Source organism: Thamnophis sirtalis, unplaced genomic scaffold, assembly GCF_051295495.1.
Source record: "Thamnophis sirtalis isolate CommonGarterSnake01/CBP01778 unplaced genomic scaffold, rThaSir2_p1.2 scaffold_14, whole genome shotgun sequence".
NCBI classification, from domain to species: Eukaryota; Metazoa; Chordata; class Lepidosauria; order Squamata; family Natricidae; genus Thamnophis; species Thamnophis sirtalis.
Genome location: NW_028261394.1, coordinates 24262270 through 24275269, shown reverse-complemented (window position 1 = coordinate 24275269; position 13000 = coordinate 24262270). Strand labels below are relative to the sequence as shown.

Here is a 13000-nt window from a genome sequence, read left to right as displayed (position 1 = left end):
TACTTTTGGATGGAAGCACATCTGATACATTCTTCATAGGAAAATGTGGATGTGCCACAAGACATTTTGGGGCATCCGGTTGAAGAAAACCAACAATCATTGTAGAGAATTTCTAAAGATCATGGGAAAATCACGTCAGTAAATGTGCTTAAGCTTCTCTTGTTACGAAGGACCATGTGTGTTTCCTAGTTGGTAACCACGAGCAGCCGCTTGTTTTTCACTGTTTGCAGAGCAACCTTTGTTTTAAACTTTCCAAGCATTAGAAGATGTCAGTAACAAAAGTAAGAGTAGGTAAGTTCTGACCACGGTGTTTGTTTGCGTTCATGTGGAAGGTGGACATGGCTGATTTTCTGGTTACTTTGAATGGACATCACGCTACAAACCCTCCCACATTGACAGATGCAAGAAGGAAAGAGACTTGGAATGAGAGTTGCCAAATTAGGTGCTCAGATGCTTGAGATCTAAAAGAGAAATAAAAATGAAGACAAGATAGTATTTAATCTTCTGTAAGAACCTATTAATATTTGTCTATGAGAAGGACCTGCACCAGGTTCTTGGGCCATCCTCCTTGTTACTTCAGCTTCTGCTCTGTGTGCCACTTGTGCCACAAAGTATGGCCTTATTCTGACCCAGCTCCCCATACACGACATACCCTCTGAAGGGAACTCAAAGATTCCTTTATGAGGAGCCCCAGCAGCCCCAGCAAAAAGCTTCTTTCTCACCGCAGGCTAACAATTCTATCTGTCTGGAAGGTGAATAGTTGTCTACCACATCTATTGATCTCTGCCTCCTGCCTTTTATCCCCAGAGCTAGGGTGGGGCTTCGGTAGCAGCGGTGGCTCTTCCGTCCCAAGGACCGGCCCACAAATTTCCACTGCTCTCCTCTCTCTTCAGGCACTGGACCCAGTTGTTCCTCCTCTTCCTCATCAACCACCTCCAGACCTGGGGGCTGTTGACTCTCCATTTGAGGGCTGACGGATGGCCCAGGATCTGCTTCTGCCTCTCTCTCTCTCTCTGCCAGCTCCATTCCCGCCACCTCACCCGAAGCGCTGAGGTTGCCTTGATGCTGACCCTGACTCCCATCCCTCCTCCTCCTCCTCCTCCTCTGATTCGGCTGCTGGAGGGGCCCAGTGGCTGACAGGCCACAACAGCTGTGACAGGGAGACTGCCCTGCATTGCTGAGAAGGGAGAGAGGTTGCCCACCTTGCAGAGGGTTCCTTGAGCCAGACCTGGAGCCTACCTCATGATGTGCTTCCCTGGGGTTGAATGGTTTCCCTGCTTACTTGACCTTACTTTACCTTTAGGACATTTTTGTAATAAAGTAGAAAGTTGGCATTGTTGTTGTTATTATTATTGATTTAATCTTCAATTCGATTCACATTTGGGACTGGTAAAAACTTAACAGTTCAAGCCCAAACCAAGGACCTGAGAGCTGCTAAAGTAACGTCTGAGTTTATAGGCAGTTTCGAGTAAGGCATTTTTTTGCAAAGTCGGGACATTCAGGTTCAGAATTTCCATGTCTCCAGGCAGCCCTTTAAGGGATGTTGCTCCAACGGCTCCTATGACTATTGATACAACCATTTGTTTCTTTCTCCACCATCGATCAACTTCAATTTGCAGATCGCAGTATTTGGTTATTTTTTCTAGTTGTTTCTCTTCAATTCGTGCATCACCCAGTATTGCAATATCAATGAAACAGACTTTTTCTTTTTATTATCATTATGCTGTTATTGTTGTAGTGGTGGAAGTAGTGATGGTGAAACTGGCTCAAAGTCACTCAGCTGGCTTTCATGAGTAAGGCAGGAATAGAATTCATGGTCCCCTGGTTTCAAGGCCAGCACCTTCACCACTACAAGTAGCCCCTTGAATAACAACCGTGGTGGAGTCTGCTGTAACTCAGAATGGTTGCTAAATGACCGGTCGTTAAGTGAGGACTACTGTACACCAAACTAGCATGCAGCAAAGGAGAGGGCCAACCTGCAGGATCATCTCTCTTCCCAAGTATTCCTTTAGACTCCAACTGTCTTCCCCCCCGCCTGCAGCTCTTTCAGAGAATAGAAATGGCGGGCACTGCAACTTGTGCTTTGTTTGGAAATTGTCCCATGGCTGGGGAAGAATAAAAGGGTATCTGCAATACTCGGCCATGGGAGAGGCAGAACAAGCGACATTCTGGTCAATTATTTTCATGCTTATCTGCTAGCCATTTTGTGAGGCCACAGGTAGTGTGTTGTGCAAATCTCAACTATGCATGTCAGTCCACATCAGCCTCTCCCCACCCTGAAGTGGAGGTTCCTGGGGGAGGGGAGGGCTCTATCCTTCCTCCAGGCCAGAGGAGGAGAGACCACCTGTCCACACCTTCTTTCCTCTCTCGCAGATGGCCTTGAAAAGCTACCGCAATGTTTGGCACAAGGCGAAGATGGCCAGTCACCAGCTGCAGGTGCTTCTGCCCGAACAGGAGAGACGCAAAGCAACAGAGGTGGGGAAGGGGACCCTCACCTGGCCTTTGATGGGGAGGGGGGAACCAGGAGCCCCTCAACACAGCGGGGCCTTCTATGGCTTTCCATTACCTCTCTTGGGTGCCTCCCCCCATTTCTCTTTCTAGTTTGACCTCTCCACCCCATGGTATTTCTCCCCCCCCCCCCGCCTAGTTTCTTTCTTTTGAAGAAAGGGCTTGGCAGTAGAGCTGCACAGCTGAGCTAAAGTCACACCCAGCTTCTTCTCTCCGCAGGGCCTCTAAGAGAAATAAGGAAAAGGGGGGCAGGAGAAAACTCGCAAGCCTTCTGCTGCACCCCTCACCTCTTCGTCCTGATGCAGACCTTCCTCCTGATGATCCCCCGCCCCCATCAGACCAAGGCAGGTTTTGGATAGGCACGAAGCCCCTGGAGGCCACCAAGAGGGAGGCTTTCTCCATGCTGCCTCAGACCTCAAGGCTTCTGTTTCTTCCTCTGCAGACTGGCTTTTAAAGTCTGTTCAGAAACTGATCTGTTTGAAGCTATGAATAGATCCCGATAGACCTGCTTGACTGCAGAGCTATGAAGTTTATTCAAATCACTCAGCAATATGAGAATGAATAAAAGGAGTGGTAATGCATCCAGACTCCCCGTGTGCAGGGCTAAAATTGAGCCTTTTGGGAAGTGGGGGAAGGGGACAGAAACCTTCAGGCCAGACATTCTCCAAAGAGAGGCCCTAAAAGCACCAAGCAGAAGTGCAGCTGCAATGGACAGCTTGCTGGGTGGATTTCCCTGCCAGAGCCTGAGAAAAAGTGGGAAGGGAGAAGCAGCATCAGAGCTATTCAAGGTGCACATCCAGAGGAATCGGATCTCAGGGCCCTACAAGAACTCAGCCCTCTTTCCTTCTCACCCGTCTTTTGCACTTCAAGGGAGGGGCCTACTGAATGGGCCCAAATGAAGGGCAAAGGCAGTCAAGCCACCGGCCGCAAACTGCCTGCCCTGGGGAGAGGCAATCAATTGGGTCCCCAACAGCTTAGTGGGCGAAGAGACCTGAGAAGGACTGAATGGGAAGATGGACTTGGATTGTCCTCCATTGTCAGAGGATGCTGCCTGGGTCAGAACTTTCCAGCACAGGCTTCTTCTCTGTGCAAGAAACACTAAAACAAAACAAAAGTGACAGGTTGGAGGCAACATCTAAAAGTGTCCAGAATACTTAAAATCTTGTATGAAGTTTCATGGTGAGAAATCTTTAGCAGGAGATGCCTTCTGTAAATTTACATGTTGTAAGTTAAACAGGTTGAAATGGGGGGAAAAAACTAAAATATGAGAATATAAAGAAATGCTCAGTTGAAAACAAATATATAACCCAATTTTTTCTTAGCCTGCACAAAGAAAATACCTGGCCAAATGTTTGAGAATAAATGCAAGTGGACTCAATAGGAGTTCACAATCAGAAATGAAAGGCATCCAGCTACTCTCTCTGGCTCTTCAGCTGCTTCAGAGGAGCCACATGGCGCCCTTCAGAGGAGGAAGAGGGTGGAGACCATGGATGCAAGAAGCAAAATGGGGGCTGCATCTCCTCCCTCCTGGTCTTTTGGACAGTGAGCAGGGTCGCACCAGCTCCCCCCTGCCTTAATCCTATCAGATCCAAACGGATCCCAGAGATAGCACCCCCAAAACCTCCGGCTCCCAGAGTTGCCCTAAGAAGGGCAACAGCACCGAGCAAAGAAATCCAAGGACTTTCTGTCCTGTAGTTCTTGGCTTCTATAAGAATCACAGGGCTGAAAGGGACCTTGGAGGTCTTCTAGTCCAACCCCCTGCTAGCAGGAGACCCCATCACATTCCGGACAAATGTCTCTTCTTAAAAGCCTCCAATGATGAAACACCCACAACTGCTGAAGATAAGGTGTCCCACTGATTAATGGTTCTACGTACGAGAGACTCCAATTAAGCCCCAGTTTAAAGCTTCATTTTAACATGTATGTTGCTAGATTCTATGTTTGATTCATTTCCTAATTGCTGGAGAACAGTGGCACAAACGCCCAGGTGCAGCCTTTGGGCACCTGCAGAGAGGTTCAGTGCCATGTGCTAAAGGGCACTGCTGAACATGAGGGCAGAGATGGCAGCCAAAGCCTTTATGGGTCACCTAACCAAACTGGCATTTCAAGAAGATGGGAGACTTTCTATGAAGGAGAATATTTGTAGCTCAGGGTTGAAATGAGTTTGGGTAAGGAAACAGCCAAGCTCAGAGAACACCAAGGACCCTCATGGAGGAGTTTGTTTTCCAGAATTTCATTGGGCTTTAAGAGATTTTAAAATCCGGAGATCGGGGGGGGGGGGGGGGGGATCCAAACACCTCATCAGGCATGAGGTTCCAGCTCAGAGTTGTGCCCTAAGAGCAAAGTTGTGGACGAAATCCACAATTGGCACAAGGTGTAACAGGATTCCCCACCTTTGGGGATCAGAGGGGGTCTCTTTGCACCTGGTGGCCACTGGTCCAAGTCTAGCAAGAGGCAGCTTTTCGTCCTGCAAAAGCTCAAGTAAAGGCACATCTCATTAATAATAGGACACAAAAAGGGGTTTAATGGACGGGGACATCTAGCTGTGGCCATGGGGTCAAAGCCCCCTGCATGAGGCATGCAAAGACAGGCTGCCATGAAGCTTCTCGGGGTTGATGCTTTGTGTTCTTCCCTCTCGTGAGGTCCCAACTTCTCATAGGGTGAGGAGATCCAGGAGGATAAAAGGTTCTCCCAGGAGAAATCTCCTCTTGGGGGCCAGGAATAATCTGCTTGGCCAGAGCTTTAGGAAGCCAGGAGGTGCAGCAGGAGGCCCATGCAGAGGAGGCCCTGCAGCCCCCGTTGTTGGCCCGTCTTTGCTGAAGAGATGGCGAGCAGCTCCCCCCCATAGTAGTCGTAGTAGAGCGGAGGGTTTGCTCGTCCCTCGGGGGGGCCTTCCAGGGAGCCCAGGTTGTCCTCCTCCAGCTCCTCCGAAAGGTTCAGGCTGAGGGCGTCTTCTGAAGCATCGGAGACATTGAAGGCTCTCAGGGCCAAAAAGGGTTCAAAGAGCAGCCTCGCCTGTTCCTCCGCTGGGCTCCCAAAGGCTGGATGCCTTTGGCCAGGAAAGGGGGATGCTGGAGCCCCCCATTTGGCCATGGTGGCCACGATCCAGCCACTGTAGTAGATGAGGCGGCTGTAGAGGAAGGGCCCGTAGCATCTGGTGCCCCCTTCGCTCAGCAGGCCCTTCAGCACCCGCCTTCCTTCTGCCTCACACAGGACCGGGTTGCCAGCTGAGCCCTTGGAGAGAAGACACAGGTCACAATTTGAGGCCCTTTTGGACCATCTGAGACACAACTAGTTGACCTCATGGAGCCCAACTCCCCCTTCAGGGTGGATGTCTTGGGGACTTGGGGCCCCCGCAGGAGAAAAAGAGAGCAGCTGAGTGAACAAGGGGAGTCTTGCAGGGTTTGAAGAAAGGAGCCCATCAGCCCAAATGTCCACCCGAATGTCTCTCAGAGGGGCTTGAGGTTCCTGATGGCCACTCACAGGAGGGGCACAAGCAAATGACTGCACATTAAGCAGAAAGCTCTGCCCACTTGAATAATTGCAATGCAAATGCAGATGATCCTCTACAGCGAGCTGAATCCAGCCTGCGATGTGGTTGGATCCGGCCCACAGGACCCTCCTGGAAAATGTAAGGGGTCTCTTTGGCCCGGTCCACCCAGTGCAAAGAGGAAACATTGGGCCAGCCATTTGGGGAGTGGTGTCAAGCTAGCCACGCCCACCCTGGTTGGCCCCCTGAAGTCAACCACAATCCTGATGCAGCCCTCAATGAAATTGAGTTTGACACCCTGCTCTACAGTATACAATTGTTTTGTCCGAAGGCCAAAGAGAGAGAAGTTACTGAGTTCTTTAACCTCAGATGCTTGCAAGAGAAACATGGCGAAGTACATCCTTGCTTTCTGGCAGATTCTTGCTAAGTGCAAGCTTGCTTGAAAGAGCAGGAAAAGGTGGCCCTCTGAAGCCCCCAGTGGGATCAAGGGGAGGGTAATGGGCCTCCTTACCAGACATCCAGGCACTCGGTCACCTTCCCGATGGCTGCAACACTCCGTGCTGACGGTTCTGTGCAAGGGGCAGGGGTCCACATCTTCCACCGAGAGTTTCTGCAGAGGACCAGTCCCTGGGGAGCCAAGGCAGCAAAGAACCTCCATGAAGTTGTAAAGGTTGGCAAACTATCCTCCATTGCATCTGGCTCTCCCTTTGGGGCAGCTGGGGAGGTTCGCAGGAAGAGCACTGGCTCACCTTGAGAGTCCGGCCAGCCGGCCACAAAGCATTTACTCAGTGTTGCCCCTGGGAAGTCTGGGGTGGGGAAGCAGACGGGCTGTACGGCAGTGCTGAAAGGGAGCGGAGTGCTTGTCTTTAGCAGAGCGATATTGTGCACCAGGGTTATCTCGTCAAAGGCCTCGTGGGGGACGATGGTATGGATGGGCACCGGAGATTCGCGCAGCCCTTTTGGATCTGAACCTCCAGCCAGAGCGGAGATCTGGGTCCTGGAAACAAAGGAGGGTCACCAAGAAACAGCAAAAAGTCTGTAGAGATTCTCCGTCCTCCAGGCCATCACAGTTGTCCCGAAGGTGCTTTTTTTTCAAGAGACAACTGGGCTTCCTTGTTTTTTCTTTGAAGACCTTTTGCTTCTCATCCAAGAAGCTTCTTCGGCTCTTCCCCACCATTGTGTCGGAGCTGAAGAAGCTTCCTGGATGAGAAGCAAAACGTCTTCAAAGATAGAAACAAGAAAGCCCAGTTGCCTTGTGAAAAAGCATCTTTGGGACAAGAAAGAGCAAGGGTGCTGGAGGAAACATGGATTGTCCAGGTCACCTTTCCAGATGGGCTTGGCCAACTTCTTCTGGCACATTTCCTGGGCTGGAGGAGCAAAGTTTTATCAGATGAATGTCCACTGCCTGGAGATGGAGATGGAGAGGAAAGTTTGCCTGTTTAAAGCTAGTGACTGCAAATAGCAGAGAAGACGCAGGAACCACAGGGTCAAATTAGAATTTTTTCATTAGGATCCTGGCTGAGAGTAGAAACTTAGATTCTCCCACGTGCTTCAAAAGTGCTAAAGGGAGCAGCCTGGAAGGGCTGGGGGGGGGGGCAGGAAGGCTCTACCTGGCTGATCGCTGGTGTGTGTGTGTGTGGTGGTTGAAAGCAGGAACAGGGCTGGGCTGAGGTCCAGTTGGGACCAACAACAACTGATGGGCCCTTCCCGTTTCTTTTCTAGCGCCAAGAGGACAACAGAAATAATGTAAACAAAAAGTTTTTAAAATTAAAATAAAAAGATAAACCCCAAACAAACTGAAAATATAAACTAAAAAAGAAAAGAGAGAAAAATGCATCTAGCTTATATTTTATACTTATCAATAGTTTTTCCTCCATTCAATCATGCCGGCTTCTCAGAGACCGGACAAATCCCTGCAGCTTTCTTAGCAACATTTTTTAAAGTGCCATTGCCTCCTTCTTAGGGCTGAGAGAAAGTGACTGGCTCAAAATAACTCAGCTGGCTTTGTGCCTAAACCGGAACTAGAACTCACATCCCCCAGTTTCTAACCCAATGCCTCAATTTCTACCCCAAACTGGCTTGTATCAATAGTTATTGGTTGACTAATATATGCACCCATGCAAAATAATCAATAAATACTATCATTGTAGAAGAATTCTACCAAAATAACCCATGGTGCTGTACCATTTAATTAGCAGAACATGCTGCCTTTTCCAGCTGTACTGAGTTGCTTGAAACAGCCGCTACCTCCCGCCGCAGACTCCCTTCCACCCTTCCTCCTCCTGGCACCTGGTACGTTGCCATCTGCTTCTTTCGCCCCCAGTGCTGTAAAGGACAGAGGTGGGAAGAAGAAGAAGATGGCAAACCATCCCCTTTGGCTTGACTGGCAGTTCAATTTAGGGAGTTGTACACACCCGGCTAGCCAGGGCAAGTAGCAGTGGGACTAAGCAATAGCAATAGCATTTAGATTTACGGTATTTACCCCTTCATAGTGCTTTACGGCTCCCTCTGAGCAGTTTACAGAGTCAGCCTCTTGCCCCAAACTGTCTGGGTCCTTGTTTTACCCACCCTGGAAGGATGAAGGCTGAGTCAACTTTGAGTTGGTCAGGATCGAACTGGCAAGGAGCTGAATTAGCCTGCAAAACTCTATATTCTAACCACTGTGCCACCACGGCTCCAAGCAGAATTCATATTTATTAAGTGTGCTTCAGGGGACACAGTAATGGTGGCATAAGCTGTTGCTTCACTCAATGCAGGTCAAATCCATAAACATTTTTTGCAAAAAAATCTAAAACAAGAGCCAGTGGTTTTTTTAAAAGGATCCCATGGGCCTGGGGAATGGCAGGGAGCTAAGCACAGACATGGGATGGGAAATGGGAAATGAGCAGGATTTGGAGAACCTGTACCATCTTGGTTGCTCATGACTCCTAAGTATCTCAAAATAATTGTTTAAAAGTGGTCTCTCGTGTTCCACCGGGATCTCAAGGGCTGCGTTTGTGTGGGTGTAAAATCCCAGGATGGTCGCCAAGGGCCATCTTGCCTGCTTGCTTGGAATGAGGTTCTGAGCATTACCTGCCGTGGAAACTGGAGGCTGCGCTTAGGATCCAGTCTTGACTTAGGATGGAACCAAGTGCAATGTGGCTGCCCTGATCCTGCAGCGAGACCAGCCAAGGGAACTCACCGACAGCAGCAACCTCTTGGGCAGAGTTTGTGGGAACTAAGCTGGCTTGTCTGCCGCAAACTGCAGCTTTGGGAAAGAAATGTGCAAGTCCGTCATCAGGGCCTCCTCGCCCTCACCTTAAATTTTTGCATTTCTTCCCCATTTCCCCAACTACAGCATGGGTCCCCAACCCCCGCTCCGTAGACCAGCACTGAGCCACAGCATGCCAGAAACCGGGCCACACAAACAAGTGAAGCCCCATCTGCGGCATGCAGGCAGCACACAAAACCAGTCTGTGGGAAAACTTCTCTCCACGGAACCGGCCCCTGGGACCCCAAAGGTTGGGGCGGGGGCTGATTTGCGGGACGCTCAAAGGACACAGCTGCATTTGACACCATTCTTTCTGCTATGATTTGTCCCTTGCACTTCCTGCAATGTTGCCCTTGTTTCTGAGCGCTCATTAAATTGATGAGTAGAAATTCTCTCCCAGAGCCCCCAGCTTTCCTTCCTGGCTTCCTTTCAAGGAAGGGTGGGGGGCGTTTGCACCCTTTTGGGTGGTACACCTTTTGTGCCCATTCCAGACTGGGAGGCTCTGCTCACGGTCATTTATGCCCTCATACCCTCTTGTTTGGACCACTGCAATGCGCTTTACATGGGGCTGCCCTTGAAGAGCATTCGGAAGCTTCAACTGTACAGAATGCAGCTGCACAGGTAGTGAAGGGTCCTCAGACATGCAATATGTATAGCACCACTACTGTGTCAGCTGCATTCATTACTGGAATGTGCAATTCAAGGTGCTGGTTATGACCTCTAAATCCTACAAACTTTGGAGTGCCTTACCTGGAGTGTCTTTTCTCCATGGTTTCTACCTGTCCTGCCTGGCTGCTGCAGGTCCTGACATCCAAGGAATATTGGCTGGCATGGACCAGGCGATGTTACTTTTCTGCTGCAGCTCCTGCCCTCTGAACCGTCCTTCAGAGACTCAGATGGTCCCGACCCTCTTGGCCTTTTGTAAGGCCTTAAAGATTTGTGTGCCCAGCCTGTGTGTTAAGAGCCCCGTTTCTTGGCTACGACAATTATAATAATTTCATCAGCAGCTGCACATATTGATGTTTGTACTGTTTATAACGGTTTTAGAAATGTTTGCTGCCCAGAATAACTGGATTGAGATGGGCAGCTATAGAAAAAAAATCAATTTACCTTCTTTTCATGGTCAGTATTGCCAATCCCGATTCTAGGAAACACAAGCAGTCGTTTCACACAATGGGCGCCCCTCTGACAATCACGTTTGCCCATTGTGTGAAATGGCTGTTTCTTAGAATTAGGATTGTCAATACTGACCATGAAAAGAAGGTTATTCATTCATTTCTGTAGCCGCCCAATGGCAAAGTTTCTGTGACCATAAAAGTTGAAGGGAAGACGAATTAGCAACATCAAAACAGCAAGGAAAGGATTTAAAAATGCTTCAGCGATTGGGAAGGAAACGTCCACCCACTCAAGCAGTTTATCCAGTCTCGCTTCTGTCCTGCCTGCACAGGATCTGGCAGTGGCAGCAGAAGGCCGTCCTGGGCACAAACAGGCACAACACTGTTTCTCCATGACTTTGTGTCCCTCGTACCTCCCAACTCCAGCCTCTGCCCCAAAACTCTCGTTGCGGCCCTCTGAATTAAGGGCAGGGGAGGTTTATCTGGGTTCAGGAGCTCCACTCACCGGCTCCTCCAGAAGGAGGCAGGATGAAGACCGAGAGAAGAAGCAGAAGGCTGACATGCCGGCCCTGTCAAAGAGAGGGAGGGTGAATTGGGGAGAGGGGCAGTTCTGTGCCTCCTTCCTCACCCACAGGCCCAGTAGCTCTGGTCAGATGGGCAGCTTCGGGACCCCAAGAGGAGCCGCTGGTCAGTGGTTCCCATGGAGCATTTCTGGGCAGGCTGAGTCTGGAAACGGTTGGCTTCTTGGGGGGGTGGCTGTGCTTGGCTGGTTCTATGGGCTTCCTCAGGAAAAAGAGTAAACAGAAGGCACCTTTCTCCAGAGGACAAGAGGCTGCCTCTCCTCACCTGCATTTGAGGAGATAAGCACGTTAGGAGGGCGGGGGCTTGGGTGAAGTCTACACCCTGCATTCACAGCCACTGGGTGGGTTACAGCAAGATCCCAACCGTTCTGGCCAGGGTGAAGCAGGGAGTCCTGGGCTCAGTTTTCAGCGTGAGGATCTTTGGTGGAGAGATCAGTCAGGGGAGAAAAGGGGCCTCTGGCAATCCAGAGTTTGGAAGGAGAGCCGATAGGGAACTTGCCCCCTGGGCGGAGGGCAGAGTCTTTACCAAAGAGCTTCTCACTGGGTCTCGGGAGCGCAGAGCTTCTTCCCTCTTTGGTTTGAGACAGAAATGGGATGTCTCTTTCATTCTGCATTGCCCAGGGTGGCAGGACTCCTCTTCTGCTAAGGTTCCCTGTTGGTTTGTTTCCAGCCTCTGTTAAGACATCATGGTTGCCATGGCACCAGAATTCTGCCTCTTCTCTGTCATTGGCAGAGAGGTTTCCCCATTTGCTATGAGCAGCCAGCTTGAGGGGTAGGAGGACACAGGTAATGCTGGGCCAGGGGGCCTCCTTTTTCTCACCTTCCAGCTGTTGATCCAGCAGCCTTTGCGAGGCTTCTGGCCTCTTTTTCCACTGACTTCTTGGGTCTTCATTGCCAGCAATCCAATCCATTGCCGGCAAGGCTGGGTTATATCACCCAAGATCTTCCTTCAAGGAGTTTCTATGGCTCCCCAAAGAAGCAGGAAGATTCCAATTGCAGACAGACAATTGTTAGAAAGTGTTTAGCGAAGACCTGGATGCGGTGATGGGTTGCAAATGGGAAGGAGCAGAAGTCATGAGGCTGGTAATCCTGGGGGTCTCCTATCCCATCATTTGGATCTGAAGGCCTTTTGGGACAATTATGTATGGCAACCATTACTCGAAACGGGTAGCCTTTAGTTGTAATTTACTCTTAAAATAAATTTTAGCAATTTCCTTAAATAGTTTTTAGTCGTGTTTGTGTATTTTGACAGTGAATATATTTTCGAAATAAATCAAGATGGCTCGAGTAGGGGTAGGTGAGAAATGTTTGCAAATCCTTGGCTTCCAGATTACAAGCAAAATAATTAAGAATTTCTAGGTATAAATGAAAACGTTTTCTTCCATGTTATACAGGTAGTCCTCAACATACAACCACAAAGGGCCCAAAATTTATGTTGTTAAGTTAAAAATTTGTTAAGTGAGTTTTGCCCCATTTTACGACTTTTCTTGACACATCTGTTAAGTGAATCACAACAGTGGTTAAATGAGTAACCCGGTTGTTAAGTGAACCTGGCTTCCCCACTCCCTTTGCTCGTCAGAATGTTGCAAAAGTGACTCCGGGATGCTGCAACCGTCATAAATGTGAGTTAGTTGTCAAGCACTCTTCTCTTTCAGGACTGATAATGGCACCCTCACCACATCGGCCACTTTTGAAGACCTGGGCAAGGTGAGAGATGGCAGATGGTTCCCTTGGTCCTGTCGGCCTTTCAGTGTCTTTGGTACCATCGATTTCCCCCACCACCACCACCTCTTGAATGAACTGCAAGGCTTAGCAGTGATGGGCCCTGGTCCCACAGGGAGGGGGGGCATCTTGGGACCCTCTGTTGTGGGGTGCCCCAGAGCTCCCACTCTCCTTATTGAACCCCTGCATGAGGCCACAGGGAGCAGCCATCCATTGGCACAGGCTCAGTTGGTGGATAGCACCACGATTTACCCCACATCATTTTGTATAATTCAGGGAGCTGTGCAAGAGGCCCCTTCTTCCATTTCTCCCCCAAGAGCAACACTATGGGCCC

At 49.6% G+C, this 13000-nt stretch overlaps 2 protein-coding genes across 2 annotated transcripts in view; one reads left to right on the top strand and one right to left on the bottom strand.

The window, feature by feature from the left end:
- CFAP263 (cilia and flagella associated protein 263) overlaps positions 1–5233 on the top strand; it is a 22105-nt gene extending 16872 nt beyond the window's left edge. Inside the window, exons 9-10 of the mRNA XM_087729264.1 lie at positions 2374–2475; positions 5168–5233. Coding sequence (XP_087585390.1) covers positions 2374–2475; positions 5168–5233 — 168 coding nt within the window. The remainder of the gene's footprint in view (positions 1–2373; positions 2476–5167) is intronic.
- On the bottom strand, positions 5013–12992 carry PRSS54 (serine protease 54). The gene is made up of 6 exons (XM_087729236.1): positions 11471–12992; positions 10869–10932; positions 9071–9245; positions 6748–6995; positions 6510–6625; positions 5013–5742 (listed from the first exon to the last, which is right to left on the bottom strand). Exons 1-6 carry the CDS (start codon positions 11549–11551, stop codon positions 5251–5253), a joined length of 1176 nt encoding a protein of 391 aa, XP_087585362.1. The 5' UTR covers positions 11552–12992; the 3' UTR covers positions 5013–5250.
- Between the last annotated feature and the right edge of the window lie 8 nt (positions 12993–13000).

Excerpts from the sequence above, each read along its gene's own strand:
- PRSS54 (XM_087729236.1), bottom strand. The coding sequence starts at position 11,551 with ATGAAAGAGACATCCCATTTCTGTCTCAAACCAAAGAGGGAAGAAGCT. Across the intron at positions 10,933-11,470 it reads ACCCAGTGAGAAGCTCTTTG|GGCCGGCATGTCAGCCTTCT; the intron begins GTAAAGACTCTG and ends TCTCTTTGACAG. Across the intron at positions 6,626-6,747 it reads CGGCTGGCCGGACTCTCAAG|GGACTGGTCCTCTGCAGAAA; the intron begins GTGAGCCAGTGC and ends TTGGCTCCCCAG.